This window comes from Trachypithecus francoisi, unplaced genomic scaffold, assembly GCF_009764315.1.
Source record: "Trachypithecus francoisi isolate TF-2019V2 unplaced genomic scaffold, Tfra_2.0 Lachesis_group16, whole genome shotgun sequence".
NCBI lineage: Eukaryota > Metazoa > Chordata > Mammalia > Primates > Cercopithecidae > Trachypithecus > Trachypithecus francoisi.
In genome coordinates this window covers 69,686,423-69,707,705 of record NW_022681461.1, presented here as the reverse complement: position 1 = coordinate 69,707,705, position 21,283 = coordinate 69,686,423, and the positions used below count along the sequence as shown (strand labels likewise).

Genomic DNA, 21,283 nt, shown 5'->3' with positions numbered 1-21,283 from the left:
GATGGAAAAATTGAGGGCCAGGAAGTTGAAGGAGCTTATATGATGTAACAAGGACCCACCCTCTTGCCTCTAAATCAGGGCGACCTCCAGTACTGAGAGGAGCATTTGAAAACTGGATACACAATTTTAGTTAGAAAGCAGGAATCACTTCGAGAGATCTATTATACAACATGGTGACTATAGTTACTATTGCACACTTGAAAATTGCTAAGAGAATAGATTTTAAGTGTTCTCACCACAAAAATTCTAATAAGCATGTAAGATAATGCGTACTTAATTAACTTGGTCCAGCCATTCCATAATGTATACATATTTCATAACATCATGTTGTACAGCATTAATATACATAATTTTTGTCAATTAAACATACAATAATACAAATTTAAAAAAAGAAGAAAAGATTGTTTGAAACCTAAAAATCCACCCAAAGTAGCTTTTCTCACAAACCTTGGGCACATAAATCTTTCATTTATTTATCCATTCAGCAAGCGTTTATTGAGAACTTATGTCCTAGCCACAATATGGAGGGTTCTATATAGTGATACAGGCTCTATATAGTGATTCAGGGTGGTGACAGACATGTACTCTGTGCTCTCATGAGGCTTACAGTCTAGCGGGGGAGGGAACCATTGGAGGTTGACCTCAGAAATGAGTCATGCTGTCAACAGTGATCATTGCCATGAAAAAAAAATTAGATCAACAACTAAACAACCAAAAACAGTATTGGGATCCCAGAAAGACTCAGGAGAAAAGAGACGCCATGCCCTCAACAACTATGTGTGTGAACTATCAAGAAACAGCCCAAGTATCCTGTGGCTGGTACAGAAAGATGTGTGGGTCAAAGACTGACTACATCTGTGCCAGATAGCAGGCGCTTATCAACATTTATACAACTGATGGTGGAGACTCATGAAGACTGAAGGTCTGCTGGAAGAAATAATACTGGTATTGATCTTGAAGATCAGAAAAGAGAAAGGACAGGGACAATAGGGAGACATTTCCACCTGTAGGAAACAGTGTGGGCCAAAGGAAATCTTACCAGGGTCTGTCTACACATTCAGAGACAGATTGAGACCAATTTCTGAAATGTGAAGTTGATATTGACCTTTATTCTGAGGCCATCAGAGAAAGAGGTTTGTCTGTTTGAGGGAATAGTGAAAAATAGGATTTTAAGATGATGAATCTGGTGATGCTTCACAGTCTGTATCAGGGAGCGATGAAACTTCTGGACCATGGGCCAGTTAGAAGAGTTTTCCAATAATGGTAATGATGATGGATTAAGCACCAGCTGTTTTTTCATACCCTTTATGGTGCATAATAGGATGCTCATTTTACCAAGTAAGAGAAGAAAAGCTCAGACCAAAATTATGACTTGCTCTAATCTCTGCTCCATGGTAGCAGAGTTGATATTTGAAATCATATCTCACACCCCAGCTTGGAAAGATAAATATCTCTCTCTCCTGTTAGTCTGTGAACTTGTGGATAGAATGCTATAGTATCCATATAACCACATACAGAGCATTCATTCAGTTAGAGTCTGTTGAGCACCTACTAAGCACCACCATTATGCTAGGCAATATGTGATATATTCTTTTAAACTTTAAACATATGTGCATGAACATACACACAAGCAAAGTTACACAGAGAGATAAAAATGGAGTTGACAAGATGAGCCAAGGTCTGATTATAGCAAAACTGAGAGAAAGTACCATATCAGGGAAGCTTCCTTTCTTCTCCAATAGTATTAATGGCTATTGATGTCTTGATCTCTGGAGTACTGAGAGGAAAGACGCCCCCTCCAATATTTTTATTAGCAACATTAAATTGACATGTCCATGTGGCTCTGTAGGGACATGTAAAATATGTTTCTGAGCTGATTAGAAACAGTTCTCTCCTTCTTCAATTCTGTCTCATTTCTCTGATACTTGTCACGTGCATTTGGTTTTTCTTTCCTCACATACATCCTTCATGATACCCATTTCTTGAATGCTTATTGTACACCAGGCACTTTGATAAGTGTTCTATGAACAGTGTCTTACTACATCCTTCCAACCAGAGCTGCTTCAAGGTCATCACAGAGCCAGAACTTAAAACAGCTGTATTCACTCCCAAATTGTGCTCTTCACCACCAGACTGTCCACTGTGCTTTCACTCATGCAAACACCCTCACATGCATTTCTTTATTTCCCCTTAAATGCATGCATACATATAAGCATTTTGTCAACTTAATTGGTGCTTTCTACTTGTCAATCATTGTGCTGGCCTGGAAATATGAGCAGTCAGTCATGTGTTAAAATGTTGTCCAGGTGATTCAAGTATGAGGTTAGGTGTGAAAGGGGATAATTAAATAACCAGTAAGAGAACTTCCAGCCCTGACTCTGCCTAATTCAATGAATGGTGAAGGGTCAGTCTTGGGGCTGCCATGCAGGATATGACAGCAGGATGAACTGATCCTTGACCATTTTCTGGCAAGTGGTATCATTGTCTCCAAGGCTTGATGAGTGAGTGGAGAGAGGAGCTTGTAGATTCTCAAGTCATTGAAATGACCGAAGGAAAGATCTCTCTTCCAAGACAGTCCCAACATCAGCCCTGCTCAGTCCACCAGGATCTGGTTTGTGCTGTGCAACTTTCAAGGATGAACAAAACTATACTGTACTTCTTTGACCCCATTCCCCCCTTCTTTCTTCTTGGTCTTTTTTTCTTGTCCTTCTCCACTTCCTTTCTTACGTTTGATGTGCACCAATTTTATATGCACTGATTTCATCAATAATGTGTGAAAAAAGAGAGCAATAAACGTGCATCTTCATTTCAGAGAACAGTGTCAGAAAGAAAACTTTATGTGTGTGTTTAACAGCACAAAAAAGGGGAGAAATAATCCCAATTCTGAAAAAGAAGGAAAGATATTTATTATTTTTTGTTTGTTTGTTTGTTTGAGAAAGAGTTTCGCTCTTGTTGCCCAGGCTGGAATGCAGTGGCGCGATTTCGGCTCACTGCAACATCTGCCTCCTGGGTTCAAGCAATTCTCCTGCCTTAGCCTCCTGAGTAGCTGGGATTACAGGCACGCACTACCATGCCTGGCTAATTTTTTGTATTTTTAGTAAAGACAGGGTTTCATCATATTGGCCAGGGTGGTCTTGAACTCCTGACCTCAGTTGATCCGCCCAGCTCAGCCTCCCGAAGTGCAGGGATTACAGGCGTGAGCCACCTTGCCTGGCCGGAAAGATATTTATTATTAATATACATTTTTAAAAAGTGTAGCTACAACGATCCCTTTCTATGCAAATGAGTATTTGGATTCTCTTACTAAATCGTGGAAATGGCACTATTTATTAAGTGCTTGTTATTTTCAGTTTACATATGAGGAAACTATCAAGGAAATAGAGATTTTGCCCAAGGCTACACAGCTAACAGGGAGCAGAGCTGAGATACACAGATCAGCCTCATGCCACTGTCCATGTGTTGTAACACTTGTTTTGTTGCCAGTGGCCGTGTGCCAAGTGCTGTCACATTTGTATTCTCATTAGTTCCCCCACTACAACTGTCAGAGGAAGATGTATCATGTCCATTTTACAGATGGGGAGACTAATACTGGGAAAGGTGCCCTGACTTTCCCATCCATAGCTAGTAAATGGCAAAGCCAGCATTTGAACTCAGATTTACTGGCCTGTAATCCCCCGACCTTTCTATGTCCATGCAGACTGCTTACACATGAGCAAAGGAGGAAGACTGGAGACACAAGAGCCAGAGGGAATTACTGGTGCACCTTGAGCCCTCAAGAGCAGTTTGCTGTCACAAATGCATCACATAAGTCTGTGTATTATTAAAACTTACGGGTTTCAGGAACCCTCAGGCATACTACTCTCAAGCTTGCCTCACATCTGGATAGCCTTAAATAGTTTACAAGGAAATATGCATACATTTATCTCTTTTCTCTCTCAGAAGACATATGTGAAGTGTACAGAATAAGATTCTTCATCCTAGTGTTCATGTGGGAAAACTGAGGTTCAGAGAGGTGAATTAACTTGCCTGATGTCACACAGCTAGTAAAAAGGGTGAGCAGACCCATGTAGTCAGGGTACTTTCAGGTAACAGTTCCCGGCAAGGAAAAAGAATACAGGCAGAAGAGCAGAGACAGGTGCCATCGAAGGTGCTCGGTCTACTGCTCCATGCCATCCTGAGAAGGGCAGTCTTGTCCTCCTCCTACACTTGCGTGTCCAACACATGGGAAGCACCTGAGCTAACCTGACCTTGAGAATTGTTCCATGTGGTTACTTTCAATGCTCCTGCCTCTGTTGTACAAGACACAGAGATGTCCAGAACCCAGTATAACTTGGTATAATCCTCCAGTCCTATATGTCTCCCTTTAAGCCTCCTCCTTCCACTGAGCCTAAGGCAAATCTTTTGACCCAGGGTGGACCCGGAGGGATGAGGATGCTGAGGAGCAGTCCCCCAGGTATCCTCCTCGGTGACATCCCAGCCTTCCTCTGAATGCCTGATGGTGCTGAGTCCTCCAGGTCATTTTGGTGGGTCTCCCCCCGAATGAACCAAGTGCAGGGACCATGGGTATACTTAACCCAAATCTGTCTGTTTTAATCACTCTCCTCTGGACAGATAAAAGCTTTCCATAGGATTGCTCTCTCAAGCATTCCTCTGTGGCTTTGATACTAGCGATTAAATCATGGAAGGGAAAGCAAAACAAAACAAAACAAAAAAGGGACCAGCTCCAACCTTTAGCTTTTAATTTTTTTAGCCTCATGAAAGAAACCAGATTGTTGACCTAAATTCCCCCTTTCATCCCCTCATCCTCTCACCTCTTCTTGTATTCTCCTGGCAGATGTCCCACAGCTAGTGGGCATCCTTTAATTGAAGGGTCTGAAACTGCCTTTTACCCTGCCCCGCAATGACCTTACATCTCCCACAGGGGGAACCAAGGCTGGGATACCTGGAGTCACTGGGATCTTGGAATCACAGAATGTATATGGAAGGGACCTCTGTGGCCGGGTCTAACACTCTCATATCCTAAGGAAAGGAAGTGAGGAAGCCCAGAGTGGGGAGCTACTCACCCAGAGACCACAGCACAGCATGGCAGACCTGGACATTACAGCCTTCATGGTGGATTGAGAACACCAATCCATCATGGAAAGCATCTTGGTGGGGAGCTTTGGCTCTGGAGTGAGAGCGATGAGAGTTAGAATCGTGATTCTCCCAATCCCTCGCTGGATCCTTGGAGGGAAAATCAATTAACCTCTCTACATCTCAGTTTCCTTATCTGTCAAAAGAATACTAATAAATCCCACTTAGTCTGTGCTTAGTAAAGAGACTACTACATAGAGGTTTTCAGAAAGTGTTTGTTATTATTATCATTATTTATTTTAAAATACCACTTTTTCACAGCAGAAATGTCCTGGTAGAGTTTTTTCTCCTTCTATATCTGCTCTCCCAATGAGAGAAAACAAACAATAATACGAATTGCATATAAATTGCCATCCTTTGCTAATTATCTCAGCCCCCCTCCCTGCCCCCAGACAGTGACGGCAGAAAGTCAAATGTTATCAGAGATAATTTTATGTTGACTTAAAGCTTCCCAGGAAAACATCCTAGGCAAGACCACAGGAAGAAAGCATAGCTAGAGTCCCCCTCAACTGTGGGGGAGCTTTCGAATTTGAAATTAGGAGACTCAAATTCCAGTTTTTCCTACCCCTTAGTGCTGTGGGACCTCAGACAGAGGACCTCGTCTCTATGACTCTCCAGTTTTCTGATCTGTAAATAGTACCTATTGTAGCAGATTGTTGTGAGGATTCTAGGAGACACCTTGAGAGAGAAGTTGCTGCCCACATGCCCAACACACAGCAGGTGATTCAGAAACACAGAAACCCCACTCCCCAGTGAGAAATGTTTCCTGTATGTGATGAACACACCACCAGTTTTGCTATCTTTCTAATACACCTTGCTCTACTCAAAACACCCGTTAAGTAAATTGAGACATTGCATTGTAACAAGAGAAAAATTCTGAACTGGGAACAGATATTAGGAAATAAGACAGATTTTAGAAAAATTTCAGTGGGAGAGCTTAGAAAACTGGTTGAACAATGGTTTGCTAGGGCAGTCATAACAAAGGACCCCAACCTGATGGGCTTAAACAACAGAAATTTATTTTCTTAAAATTCTGGAGATCAAAAGTCCAAGATCAAGGTGTCAGCTGGGTTATTTCTTCCAAGACCTCTCTCTCTCTCTCTCTCTCATTTTTTTTTCTCTCTCTCTCACTGGTTTGTAGATGGTTGTCTTTTCCTTGTATCTTCACATAGTCTTTTCTCTGTATTACTTGTGTCCTAATTTTCTCCTCTTATAAGAACACCAGTCAAACTGGATTAGGATCTGCCTTATCACCTCACTTTAATTTAATTACCTTTTAAAAGACTGTATCTCCAAATACAGCTAAATTCCAAGGTACTGGGGGTTACATCTTTAACATGTGAAGTTTGGTGGAGCACAATTTAGTCCAACACAATGAAAAAGAAAATGGGAGGCAGCCAAGAGTGTGGGAAGAAAAATCAGTATAGACCTTGGAAGTTAGAGGAAACCTGAGTCAGAAACCATCAGGCAGGTAGGCCGGTAACGAAAATCCAGATGCCGAAGGACAAGCTCAAGGAGGCACTCCAGATGGGCAACTATGCCTGGACAAACTTTGGATTCTAATGAAGTGAGGTGAGCCCAGTGGAATAGATTACTATTTAGTAATAAAGAACCATCGATTCTTAGTTAACTGTTTAGGTCCATACAGTAGAATGATAAAGACAGCAGCCTCCTGGCTTTCAATTCAATTCACCTTGCTTGTGTGGGTGCTGTAGAACTTACAGAAATCTTTCCAGAGGGGGCCATACCTTTAAACAGCCTACAACAAAACATTTGGCCTTTGGCACTTAATGTGGTGACCATGACTAAGAGCCTGGGTGTGGGAATTCTATAGACCTGGATTCTGATCTGTGTTGCTTTGGGCAACCATTTCCCTATCCTGAGCATCAGTCTACCCTGAAGAGGGAACAATGCTGATTGATTTGTTGTGAAGATTAAGCAAGATAATTAACACAGAGTAAACGATAGTAAGTTCTCAATAAAGAGTAAGATACTCTTATAGAGAAGGCAGAAATAGGGAAGTATCCCCCCTTTCTTTCTTTATTATTAACTTTCAATAACAAACTCTACAGAGCACTTACAACATGCCAGACTTCAGGTTGGATGTTGGGCATTTATAAATGAAGCAAACAGACACATATATGGGAAGCACAGATCTTGAATGAGTAATTACTCAGTGATGAGGTAGTTTTAGAATGGGGAGGAGTATGAGGAATATACAGGAGGAAGATATGCCTGGGTGGCATGGGGTCATCAGACAGACTTGCCTTGGGGTAATATCTACCGTGATGATCTTTAGAGAATACTCCTAATGCCCAGAGTATTCTCGCACCCTCTGTACAGCCTTAGCCAAGGTTCTGAGAGACTCTTTCCATGCCTTTGAGCTTTTTTCTTTTGTGAATGTTATTACTTTCCGGGATGAGATTGAATACGTAGATGAGAAGAAAAAGAGGCAATGAAAAAAAGAGACATCAAGTTTCTGGGGGCTTATGGAACCCTTTTCACATCCAGCCTAGCTGCGGGAAGATGGGGTGCATTAGAAAGGTCAGCTGGCCAGGGTTCCAGGGATGGTACCTTAACAGGAGGACCAGGGCAGGCTCCTTTCCTGTTGCACCTCAGCCTCTCCCTGTGTGCAGTGTGCTCAGACACACTTCTGTAGAGGGGCTCTTGCACACTTTCATTGTCTAATTCTATGTGCGTATAGCATTGAGACAGACATATGCTAATTATATGTAGATTGTGTGCAAAATTGCATGTGGCCTTCCATCTTGCCACATGGGACTATATGCCCTGGGATCATCCTCTAGTCCCACACAGATGGTGCTGACTCCAGACACATTTGCACCATTTTTTTTATATTATGCCTATATCTTCATGGAGAACTGTGAGGAAGGGCAGTGTGGAGATGTGGGGGTTCTTTTGTGTCCTTCAGAGAACAGCATTCTGTGTCCTGTATAGAGATCCTCAGAGGAGACAGAACCTAAGCATGCAAGAGTTGAGAATGACATAAGGCATCTAATTCAAATCAACACATATTTTTGAGCACCTTCTCCTTACAAGGAACCATTCTAACAGTGAACAAAAGAGCTCTTAAATTCTAGCAAGGGATCATTTTTATCCAGACCCCTCCTTTTACAGAGAAGGGAAATTAGGTTCAGCAGCATAGAGGAGGTGGTATGGCTTGTCCCAGGCAAGGTTACCTGACAAGTCAAGCCCGGATCTCTGGTGCCAGACTTCTGGTTCTGAGCTGGTGGTACAGGGATGCTTCCCTTTCAGACCCTAAAATAAGACTACTGTTGATAAAGTTATTTTCATATAGAAATAAAACCCCATTGCCACCCTACTCCCCCAACCTTATGGAAGCTCCGTGATTTTCTTTCACTACTTATACTCCAGGTAAATATTTCCCTCTGAACTTGTGAATCCGCTGCTTCAAGGTTCTCATTTCCCTTAATGTGTTTCTTTTTGGTTCCACTGAAAACCCTCTCTTTGCCCTTCCTCTCTACCTCCCATGGCTAACCCCTTATTTCTTAGCTCTTTGGCGGAATCTGCCTTTTCTCACTTCTTCCCCCTTCTCTCAATTGCAAACAGAGGTGGCCTGAGCCTGGGTCCCAAGCCCCGGCAAGGTTCTGAACTGAGAGCACCCTACAGATGTGTAAACATTTTACCTTGCTAACCAGGCTAGCTGCCTTCCAAAGGCAACAGGAAAACCAGGGACTGGGAGCCCCTGGCAAAATAAAAACCTGCAGAGAGAGAGACAGAGAAGGAGAGGGAAAAAGGATCTTGTTTTAGATTTTAATTTTCTCGTTAGAAGGTCATTCATTTTCTTTTCATGAGTGATAGGGTTAGCTGAGAGAGACAGAAGGTGAGCTAAGAGGTGGGAAAGAACATGAATGTCATGGCTTCAGGAACCTCTTTTCTCACTGGTTCCCATAATGGGCAGCAACAGATAGATCTGGGGCAACTCACTTCAAATCTGGAGTTGGATCTTAGGCTTTTGAAGGAGTCAGTGGGGAGGCAGCTTTTAATATGTAGTCTCATGATATCATCTAAGCTGACGGAATCTATGATTTCTTTTTTTTTTATTTTTTTATTTTTATTATACTTTAAGTTCTAGGGTACATGTGCATAACGTGCAGGTTTGTTACATATGTATATTTGTGCCATGTTGGTGTGCTGCACCCATCAACTCGTCAGCACCCATCAATTCATCATTTATATCATGTATAACTCCCCAATGCAATCCCTCCCCCCTCCCCCCTCCCCATGATAGGCCCCGGTGTGTGATGTTCCCCTTCCCGAGTCCAAGTGATCTCATTGTTCAGTTCCACCTATGAGTGAGAACATGCGGTGTTTGGTTTTCTGTTCTTGTGATAGTTTGCTAAGAATGATGGTTTCCAGCTGCATCCATGTCCCTACAAAGGACGCAAACTCATCCTTTTTTATGGCTGCATAGTATTCCATGGTGTATATGTGCCACATTTTCTTAATCCAGTCTGTCACAGATGGACATTTGGGTTGATTCTAAGTCTTTGCTATTGTGAATAGTGCCGCAATAAACATACGTGTGCATGTGTCTTTGTAGTAGAATAATTTATAATCCTTTGGGTATATACCCAGAAGTGGGATGGCTGGGTCATATGGTACATCTAGTTCTAGATCCTTGAGGAATTGCCATACTGTTTTCCATAATGGTTGAACTAGTTTACAATCCCTCCAACAGTGTAAAAGTGTTCCTATTTCGCCACATCCTCTCTGGCACCTGTTCTTTCCTGACTTCTTAATGATTGCCATTCTAACTGGTGTGAGATGGTATCTCATTGTGGTTTTGATTTGCATTTCTCTGATGGCCAGTGATGATGAGCATTTTTTCATGTGTCTGTTGGCTGTATGAATGTCTTCTTTTGAGAAATGTCTGTTCATATCCTTTGCCCACTTTTTGATGGGGTTGTTTGTTTTTTTCTTGTATATTTGTTTGAGTTCTTTGTAGATTCTGGATCTTAGCCCTTTGTCAGATGAGTAGATTGCAAAAATTTTCTCCCATTCTGTAGGTTGCCTGTTCACTCTGATGGTAGTTTCTAAGAAGGGTTTGCCAGTGGGTTTGAGGAGGACTGGGGCTTTTTTGAGCCTTCCTTCTTGATATATCGGGCAAAATGCCTTCAGGGTACCCTCTCTTTCTGGCCTTTGTATTTCGTTTCCTGTCATTTCCTCATTCCTTTTCATCCTCTACATTGCCCCTGAACCCTCCAGCATCTTAACATTGAACTCTCATTTGGACAGCCATTGTATGCGGAGGATGTCATATTCACTATGTCTTTTATGACAATATATTTAGAGATACAGATGAAAGAATTAAGGCTTAGAGGTGAAGCAATTTTGCCCCATTTGTACAACTAGTAACTGCTGTTGTCAAGATTCAAAGTAAATTACCGTGAGTCCAAAGATCCTGATCTTTCTACTTTACCAAGAATACATTTTATTCTCTGATTCTCCCTGTACTTTAGTTATAGAGACATAAGTTAATGCCCTTGATTCTATTTGTCCTTAAAATCCCTACCCTTTCTCATCTCCTGCTCTATGTAGAATCATTCCCATGCCTGCTGTAGCAAGGTGCTGGACAGGTTACTGAAATGACACAGACATAACCATTGCCCTCGAGAAGAATACAGTTTAGCAGAGAGGGGATAATGGTGAGAACACAGACAACGCCAAAACCGAAGAGCACGTGTCGAATTTCCTAAAAGTAAAAGGAGTTCAAAGAAGAGAATAATCACTATTCACAGGGCAGTCAGGAAGAACTTCTTGAAAGAGGTACCTTGCAGGTTAGTCATTGGGAAGTCTAGAATAAAGAAAATCAGACTTGGACCTAGTATGTGACACAGAACCTCACTTAATCCCCTCCTTTACCAGATAGAGGATCAGGACCCAGAGGACATCAGAGGAGGCACTTGGTGCTTCACTAAGGTTGTCCTGATGGTAAGAGCAGCATGACTTTATAAGGAGACTCTGGCCATTTCCTGAAAGATGGTTGAGCAGGAAGTGGGAGGAGAGGTGTAGATTGGCATAGATGCTGGGCCAAGACTGCTGGCCGTGTCAGCTGCTAACAAAGAGATTTACACCAATTCTAAGCTCCCACTGCCCACAAAGGAGTGAAGACTGTGTGGGCCTCCTCTATTGATTTTGCTGGAAGCTCTCCATGCTCATTTGATGAGCACTAATGGCAGGTGAACTCCCAGAGTTATGGTGACCACAACAATTCTCCATCCGAGAGTGGTCACTGTCCTTCTAAATGAGCATCTTTTATTCACTCTCCTCTCCCTCTCTTTCTTCTCCCACCTGGCCTCATACATCATCTGACACTTAAAATACACTCTTAATTAGAAAGTCCTCTTCCCCATCCAACAGCTTTGTCTGTGCCAAGGACACTGGGTATATTCCAGAAAGGCTAGGGAATGGGGGTTGGTGAGCATAAAGATAATTAGATCCAGAGAGAATCCACTAACCTACTTCCTGGGGTTCCCAGAGTAACTATAGAGATGCTTGGCTTAGAACTTCCTCAAATATCGAACTCAAATTTGTGACATGCCCCAGGTAGGTGGCATAGCCCAGATGCCTGATGACTTTGATGAGGCAGAGGGAGTTGCTATAAAATTAGTGCCTAGGATGGTGAATCCAAGGGTCTGATGGATCTAGGATCCACTTACCAAGCAGTTGACCTTTAACCTGTCTCTCCATCTCCTTTAACTTCCATATTCTCATCAGTTAAATGAGAAACTTAATGTCACCACCTTAGGGATATTACATGGATTAAGTTAATGCATATACAGACCTTAGCACAATGTCTGGCCTGCCATAGAGGCTTGGGAGATTTTGCTCATTATTATATATATATACACACATACTGTCAATGACTCTGTGACTTGACAAATGCCTTCTATTCTCTGGGACTAAGCTCTCTCACCTGTCAAACAAAGGGTTTGGTGGTGATGATCTTTGAAAACCTTTCTAGTTTAGCTCTGAAGTGTGTTTTCTTTCTTTGGGGATAAATGGCAAGATTCCTGTTAGAGAATGAAGTTCCAGCTTTTCAGCTCCTGACCCTCACTTTTATACCCCAACTTTCCTGACAATTTAATGCCATTGATCATTTAATGACTGCTAATGGCAGATGTGCATTCAAAGTTCTGGTAACTGTGGTAGGGACCTCCCTTCTAAATGAGCATCTTCTGTTCATTATCATCTCCCTCTGTTTCTCCTTTCACCGTGTATGTTATCTTACACTTAAAACACCCTCTTAATTATGAAGTCCTCTTCCCCATCCAACAGCTTTGGAAAATGGTTTTCAGATTTTTATTATTATTGCTGTTGTTGTTGCATTTTCATTAGGTGAAGTACCCTTTCTTCAAACAAAAATCTTTCTTGTATGCTTCATACTCAAAACTAATAAAAGTTACACTTCACAGGTTAAAGTTGTGATGAGAATGCCCCAAACCCAACTTATTCACTCTCTCAGCTCCTCCAGCCCTTGCCTTGCCCTCGAGGTGGTCCCAGAGGCACCGTTAGCAACTGCTAGGATCCCACAGAGCAGCTGGAAAGTGATGAGTCTAGGATAACCTGATACAAATTTTATCAGAGAAAAGTAACTTAACCCCCCTTCCTTTTCCATCCTTTATTTATTAATCTTTCTCTTTTGGGGCCACATAGGGCTATATGACAAATGTTCTTATACCTCACGTGACCGAGGATGGGTCGTGGGCATTCATACCATCAGTGACCAAGGCAACAGAGACCCACGCTACTTTTTCTCCTTGAAGACAGACCGGGCCCGGCAAGTGACCACCATCAATGCCCACCGCAGCTACCTCCCAGGCCAGTGGGTATATCTAGCTGCCACCTACGATGGGCAGTTCATGAAGCTCTATGTAAATGGTGCGCAGGTGGCTACCTCTGGGGAGCAAGTGGGTGGCATATTCAGCCCACTGACCCAGAAGTGCAAAGTGCTCATGTTAGGGGGCAGTGCCCTGAATCACAACTACCGGGGCTACATCGAGCACTTCAGTCTGTGGAAGGTGGCCAGGACTCAGCGGGAGATACTGTCTGACATGGAAACCCACGGCGCCCACACTGCTCTACCTCAACTCCTCCTCCAGGAGAACTGGGACAATGTGAAGCATGCCTGGTCCCCCATGAAGGATGGCAGCAGCCCCAAAGTGGAATTCAGCAATGCCCACGGCTTTCTGCTGGACACGAGTCTGGAGCCTCCTCTGTGCGGACAGACATTGTGTGACAACACAGAGGTCATCGCCAGCTACAATCAGTTCCCGAGTTTCCGCCAGCCCAAGGTGGTGCGCTACCGCGTGGTCAACCTCTATGAAGATGATCATGAGAACCCGATGGTGACCCGTGAGCAGGTGGACTTCCAGCACCAGCAGCTGGCTGAGGCCTTCAAGCACTACAACATCTCCTGGGAGCTGAAGGTGCTGGAGGTGAGAAACTCCTCCCTTCGCCGCCGCCTCATCCTGGCCAACTGTGACATCAGCAAGATCGGGGATGAGAACTGTGACCCCGAATGCAACCACACGCTGACCGGCCATGACGGCGGGGATTGCCGTCACCTGCGCCACCCCGCCTTCATGAAGAAGCAACAGAACGGGGTGTGTGACATGGACTGCAACTATGAACGGTTCAACTTTGATGGTGGAGAGTGCTGTGACCCTAAAATCACCGATGTCACTCAGACTTGCTTTGACCCCGACTCTCCACACAGGTAAGACCTTACCGGGCCAAAGATGCCCTGTTGAAAGTTGAACTTGATGTCCTCCATATTATAGATAAGGCACCTGAGGCCCATGGGTGATATGGGGATTTTTCTGGTTCAACCAGCAGCTTCGTGATTGAGGCAACTCTTTTACTCAGGTCATCGTGGAGACCAGAGGCAAACAGTTCATTACAGAAATAGGTACTGAGTGCCTACCATGAGCTCTGAAGGAAGCCTGAGAGCCCTGTTTTTTCAAAGAGCCCAGAGTTCAAATTGAGTGATATGAACTGAGTACAAATAGCTGTTGTATTGTATGACATAGAATGGGTGAGAGTTGCAGAGTCCAATATGGTAGTTCCTAGCAACATGTGCCTACTTAAATTTAAGTCAGTCAAAGTTAAATAAAACTCAAAATCCAATTCCTGAATTGCATTAGCCACATTTCAAGTACTCTAGCCACAGGGGACTAGTGGCTACCATACTGACAAAGCAATATGACACACTTCAATCATCACAGAAAGTTCTGGTAGACAGGCTCAAAGAGCTCAAAGAGCTGAAAGTTCTGGTGGACAGAAAGTTCTGGTAGCACATGGGGCTACACAACCTGGCCCCATGGTCTCAGCCGTCTGTGACTTCCTTATTTTGTAACTTCTTAGAAGCTGTTTCTTCATCTGTAAAATGGGGAAAATAATGGTACCTGTTTTGTCAAGTTGTTCTGAGGATTGATAGAGAGGAGACACATAAAGCACACTCTCTTATAGCACATCATTAATTCTCAATAGTATGTTTGTCATTACTTGTCTAATGAAAGGTATTGTGCTGTGGTTAGGGAGTGCCCTAGATGATCAAAGAGAAAAAGTTGATTTTCAGCTTCACTATATCAGGGAAGCCTTCTTGAGAGAGGTGACATTTGAGCAAGGTCTTCAAGAATAGCTCTAATTTGAAGGATGTTAGACAAATCTAGAGATCTAATGAACAACAAGATCAAAACAATCGGTATAATAGAACAAATCTAGAAGACTAATGTACAGCATGAGGACTATAGGAAGTAAGATTGAACTGTATTTGGGATTCATGCTAAATAACCAGATTTTAAGTACTTTTGGTACAAAACCAAAAGAAAATGGGTGACTTAAGATAATGGATATGTTAATTTATTTCACTATAGTAAACTGTTTACTATCTATATGTTTCCTGTAACATCATGTCTACCTTAAATATACACAATAAAATTTACCTGAAAAAAGAATAGGTATATTTTTGACATCAGAGATTGGGTGGAGGAAGAAGGGAGGACACTCCAGGCAGAGGGAATTTCTCATCTACTGCTAAAAAAAAAGGACAGAAAAGGGGTCCTTTGGTCTAATGCCTCACTTAGCCTCTGCCACTGCTATCAACTATAACCAGTAATCCCAAAGTAGAACCTAAAAGGTGAACTCAAGAGTAACCTGTATTAAATGTGGGACCTGGAGGAACTAGATTCAAGCCGGAGAGACCATCAATATCCACTTTCTTGTTTTTCCCAGATACACACTGAACTTTTCTATTCTGTCCAACACACAGGACCCTGGACTTGCTGATGGCTCGAGCACATTTGCCGACCTCTGCAGGTTTTCTGCTGACTCTTCTCTTTATGTCTCTCTCAAAAGAGCAAGGGCCTCCTGTGCATGAACAAAATACCTATGTGCAAAAGAATGAGGATGCGGGCAGGAGAATGCCCTGCCTGGCAGCAAGTCAGAAAACACCTCAGCTCAGCTTCCTGGCACCAGGAGGGCCCCTGGACTCTCACCTTGGCTCCAAGACATGAGCAGTCCATGTGAAGAGAAGCCTTGGTGTGTGACCAGTCTCTTCCAGATCACAGTGCATTGTCATCTCTGCTTTAACTTGGGCCTTTCCAGAACTTGGCAGGGGAGTCAACACAGAGGTTAACATTCACATTTGACTGATGGGAAATAGAGGAAATTTAGAGAGTGGAGTGACTTAGCTAAGTTCATGGGTCTACAAAATCATTAGGCTAAATCACAAGTGCAAGTCTGTGATCAGTGTGCTCCACTAAACTAGACTCCCAAAGAGGTACCTCTGTGCCTGGTCAGAATGGGTGTGGGGTAGAATGGACATAATTGGATGTCATCCATTCATTTGCACATCCATTTATTTGCTCATTCATTCATGCAACAAATGTTTATGCAGCACCTGCCAAGTGCCAGAAAGGTGGGTACCCTTAGCCCTGTTTTGCTTTGAAAATTCAAGATTCAGAAAGATGAAGGGACTTACCTAAGCTCACCTGCTAATAAATGGATAGCTTGGATTCAAACTCAGGACGACTAGGTTCAGACCTCCCATGGAAGAAGGGTATTTTTTAATCTAAGGAACAATAAGAGGCAGAATTAAAAGACAGGTGATAGGGAGAGTGGCACTACTAAAGTTTTGGGGAAAAAAACTGTGTATCACTGAGACAGGATGAAGAGCAGCTGACCTTTGCAGAGCACCACGCTGGTGTGGAGGGGCCCAGGTTCCAGATACCTCATAATCAGCAGACAACACTGGCAGGTTCCAAAGGCCTCCTCTTTTCTAAGTCATGGGAATGCATGCCCAGAGTGTCTGTGAGTGACCATGTGCCAGCTGTGACCGCTTTGACCAGGGCTTGTTTGTTTGCTGGCTGGGAAAGCTGTGTGCCCTGGGTGAGGCCCACCAGGCCACGTGTCGTCTCTTGATGAGGCTGGGGTTTTCTGGGTTCTGGCCGAATCAGGTCTCCTGTGTGCAGACAGAAACCTGTGGAAGGTTGCAGATAAATTTTTGCTTTGTGAATTTAAACAAAAGAGGGAGGGAGCAAGGGAAGGAGGGAGACAGGGAGGGAGAGAGGGTCATGATTACTTGGTCATGACACAAACACCTCAAGCTCTGAAGGCCTATCCTGTGGGAAAGTCATAGAATTGTTCTATATGGTTTCTAGGCCATGGCTGGGACTAGAGTGTTGCAATTACAGGAGGCAGCTTTGAGCTGAGTAATAGATGATATCATCTCCAGTCAAAATAGTTCTTTTGGGGGAGGGCTTTGTGTGTGGGTGAGTGAGCTCCCCTTCATCAGAGGCATGCAAGTCAGTACTGATAGCCATGCATAATGAGGCCATAGCTGGGATTACAGTTCTGGTGGAGAAAGTGGCCTTGTGGTCTTGGGGTTGAGCACTGCACAGTAATATCTTATTCCATATCATATCAGAAAACCAAATATTGACTGTTTCTCTTCTCTTTAACAGGCATTTATTGGACATGTCTATCCCACCAGCCATTCTGCTCTTCACAGGGAGTGTTGCAATGAGTTGGACATGTTCCTCACCATTGAGGGGCTTCCACTTTAGTGGGAAAGTCATATAGAAACATAAGAAACTCTAATTTGTAAATTTAGCGGCACACAGTAGGACAGGAGACCCGAAAAGCAGAGATTTATTTGACTAGGAAAACAAGGCAAATCAGCTGGAGGAGGCATGATTTGAGTAGGCATTTGAGAATAGGCAGCCTGCTGAGAGGTAAAGATGCAGACTGCATCAGTCAGGGTCCTAGCAGGAAACAGATGGCACATTCAAACAGAATAATTAAGGAGAGTTGAAGGAAGGGCTATTTTCAAGGAGAAGCTATTTACAACGTTGTAGGCAGGATTAAGGATAACCAACAAGGCCTCACACTATACTCTAGGGTGGGCAACCATGGAGAGCCATTTACTCCCTTGGCCTGTAGGGGCAAGAGGAGAAAGTGGTTATGGGACCCAGAGAGAGGAGCTGTGTGGAGAGGGTTTCCTGGCAGCAGCTGTGGCTCTCAGCAAGGGAAGCAGCCAGCCTACAGCCACCTGACCAGAAAGGAACGAGGAGAGTAAATTCCATATTGTCATTCTTTTTGCCTGCCAGTCTCCTGCCAGTACTTCCCATTTGATGAATCCAACTGAAGTCACAAAACAAAGGAACCTGTTGATGCAAGCCATAGGTAGCCAGCCTCCCAAGGGCACAGAGCAGGGTGGGGAGTCGATCTGCATGAGCAAGCAGAGATGTCCGGAGCATAGAGACAGCCAGCCCATGCAGAGGGTAGGGCATAAGCCAGGCAGAGGAGAGGGTGAGAGTGGTGTATAGAAGAGACCATGGAGTTTAAGGGGTTATTTTTTTTTTTTTTTTTTTTTTTTTTTTGAGGCGGAGTCTCGCTTTGTCGCCCGGACTGGAGTGCAGTGGCCGGATCTCAGCTCACTGCAAGCTCCACCTCCCGGGTTTACGCCATTCTCCTGCCTCAGCCTCCCAAGTAGCTGGGACTACAGGCGCCCGCCACCTCGCCCGGCTAGTTTTTGTATTTTTAGTAGAGACGGGGTTTCACCATGCTAGCCAGGATGGTCTCGATCTCCTGACCTCGTGATCCGCCCGTCTCGGCCTCCCAAAGTGCTGGGATTACAGGCTTGAGCCACCGCGCCCGGCCTTAAGGGGTTATTATGGCTGAGATTTAGAACATGAGCAGAGAAAAGTTCAGTTTATCTCATGGAAAACTTTAATGTTAGGCTTAATCCTCTGTTCCTTCCTCCCTACATTCTTCCCACCTTCCCTTCCTTCTGTCCTTTTCTTCTCTCAATAAATATTTGTTGAATGCTCTATCAGTGCCAGCCCAATCACTGCCCTCCCAGAGCTTACCACCTAATGGGTAAGACAGAGAAGTAAACACCCCACTGCAATCACTGGTGTGAAGGAAGGGTCTACAGTACCAGCTGGGAGGAGCAGTCTGTGTGAGCAGTAAATGCCTTGCTGTGACACTAGCCAGTTAGAAAAAAGACACTCCAGGTGAACTGTGGCCATTCTCTACAATGGTGGAGAATAGCCAGGGAGGCAGGACTTCATCTGCAGCCATTAGAGATATCTACATGCAGGTAGAATGCGCTTCACACACCCTTTTATAAATGAAATGGAAAACCTGGATATTAATAGAAAGTTTCAGTGTCAGGAAATCTGGGAGCATTTGACACTGAAGACTGTAGCTACCTCATGAGAGAGGATATTGCAACAAAACAACCAAGTTCCTGTTTGGACCCTTGCAAACCATAAGCCCTGGCACCCTCAAGTGAACTCATCTTTGTTCATGAATATCTACTCATACAAAATGGGATGGGTGGAAAAAGAGACACTTTCCCTACACACTGTTGTCTCATAAGGAAATATTTCCTTTGTCTTCTCTTTATTATTATTTGGGAATTATTTTCTTTGTCTTCTTCTTATTATTATTATTACTATTATTTAATGTAACAAGGGCAATCTCCTGAGGCCAGGTTTTGTGCTTGTTGCTTTTGGACTCCAGTTAATGTTGTTGGAAGTCTCACAAAAGAGGCTGCGGTAAGTCTTGAGGTCACCCCCGACCACTCTGCTGACAGCTATAGCCGCCATCAGCCTCTTCCCCTGCTCTAATCAGGGCCCGCTGACTGATTTGTCCTCTCTGGGTGGGATTTCCTACTTATTTTCTGATTTGATCTTATGGAGCATAAACTTCCTACTTTCCCCTTCCTTTTCAATCTGAATGAGGGACTCTCAGAGCTTAATGAAACAGTAGATTGGTCCAGTGCTTTCTTGCTGCATATGGGGAGACTAAGCCCTCAAGGAGGGGCAGACACTGATGCAAACCACCCAGTGAGAGGCGAGCTGAGCTGCGATGGAGACCCAGGATCTCACTTCCTACTCCCGTGCTATTTCAACTGCTTCCTATAGACACCTTAGACACCAGCTTAAAACCTGGAAAGGTTATATTTAGTATGTTGATGTTCTTACCCATCATCCATATTCTATAAAGACACCTTAGTATCCAGAGAACTGTGATAAATGCTGTAGGGGTCCAAGATATAATCTCTGTCTTCAAGGTGCTTGTATCCTGTGGTTTAATGACATTTTGTTACAGTCATTCCAGAGGAGGCAAGAGGGCAGATGACTAATTTCCCTGTAAACCACATAGCCTATAAGGCTCCCATGAGCTCTGAGAAAGGGCAGGATCACTGTGGTTTGGAGAAGTTAGGAAAGGTTTAATGATGGAGAAGGGATGCAATAGGCTTCTAGCATGAGCAGGCTTTGTAATAATAGAAAAGAGCTGGTGGGCAGACCAGACATGGGGTAAAGAAATTGAAGTGGGAAGATGTTGAGAAGATGCAAGAAAGATGTGTCTTGTTGGGGCTTCATGCAGGTAGATGCCACAGTTTTTTCTTCAGACCGTAGACACTGAAAACTCAGGCTGAGTTAGAATGAAAGAATTCAGGTGAAATAGATTCTAGCCTGGGCTGGGCAGTTTGTTAGCTATGCAATCTTAGGCAAGCCTCTTAATCTCTCTGAGCCTCCAATTCCACATCTATTTAGAGGGAATAATGGTATCTGACTGCCTGGATCACACAGTTGCCATGAGGGTCTCATAAAATAATATCCCAGAAAGAGTTCTGGGAAGAGTTAACCAGCATGCAGATGAAAGGGGGCATTGTTATTTTTTCAGTAACTTTGTTCATTCTTTTCCAGTAATCATGTAAAAGAAATTGCTTGGAATTTTATAATCAGAATATCAGGGTTTACTTAACGTGACTAATATTCATTAAAGCAATAACAGGAGTGAGGTCTGGTGTGGTGGAAAAATTATGCGTGCTAGAGACTGACCAGGGTTTGAATCTTGGCTCTGCTCTGCACTAGCTGTCTGACCTTGACACATTGCTCAATAAGAGTCGCTGGTTTCTCATCTGTAATAATTGGGTGATAACAGCTATCCTGTGGCATGTCATGACACTCAAATGGAGTCATCTGTGTGAGACACCTGGTATGATACAGTACCTGGCACGTAGTAGGTGCTGGAGAAAAGTCTCCTCCCTTCTTGCATGCACATGTGGACACCATCTCCTGCCTGTCAACATTGTTTTACAGAGGCTGTGTTCCTACAGGCTCATAAAAACAGGCCTGGATGAAACTGCCATATACAAATTGAGAGCATTTGCTAAGATTATTTTCATTCTTAAAATACTAACTTTTTAAAAAGGACTAGCCACAGAATTGGTATTTTAAAATAAAGACCCTATAACTTCTATCAAACTCATTGAGTTATTGAATTTACACACTAGCTTATTTTTAAAATGACCCAAATGTCTGGCATTGTTAAAGGACATATTTCTGTACAACACCATTCCAGGCAATGTTGGGATGGATCATAACGAGAGATATGCCAGACTGCTGAAGTTACTCTATGTTTCTACCATCTCCAGCCCTCGTGCCTGCTTGAGGGTTGATACACAGACATATAGATTCAGGCATACTTGCACATATGTTTGATTTTCTCTGATTCAGTCTGGGTTTTCTTCATGCTTTTCTTTCGAACAAAGTCCACCTTTACTCACAAGTTCCATCTGTGAGCC

General features: G+C 43.5%; 1 protein-coding gene across 2 annotated transcripts in view; it reads left to right on the top strand.

Annotated features, from left to right (window-relative positions):
• PAPPA (pappalysin 1) overlaps positions 1 to 21,283 on the top strand; it is a 255,057-nt gene that overhangs the window by 20,843 nt on the left and 212,931 nt on the right. For both annotated transcript variants that reach the window (XR_004443585.1, XM_033237652.1), the window contains exon 2: positions 12,835 to 13,897. Coding sequence is in view for 1 of the 2 variants with exons in the window: in XM_033237652.1 (XP_033093543.1) it covers positions 12,835 to 13,897 (1,063 nt within the window). In the remaining variant the exon portion in view is untranslated. The remainder of the gene's footprint in view (positions 1 to 12,834; positions 13,898 to 21,283) is intronic.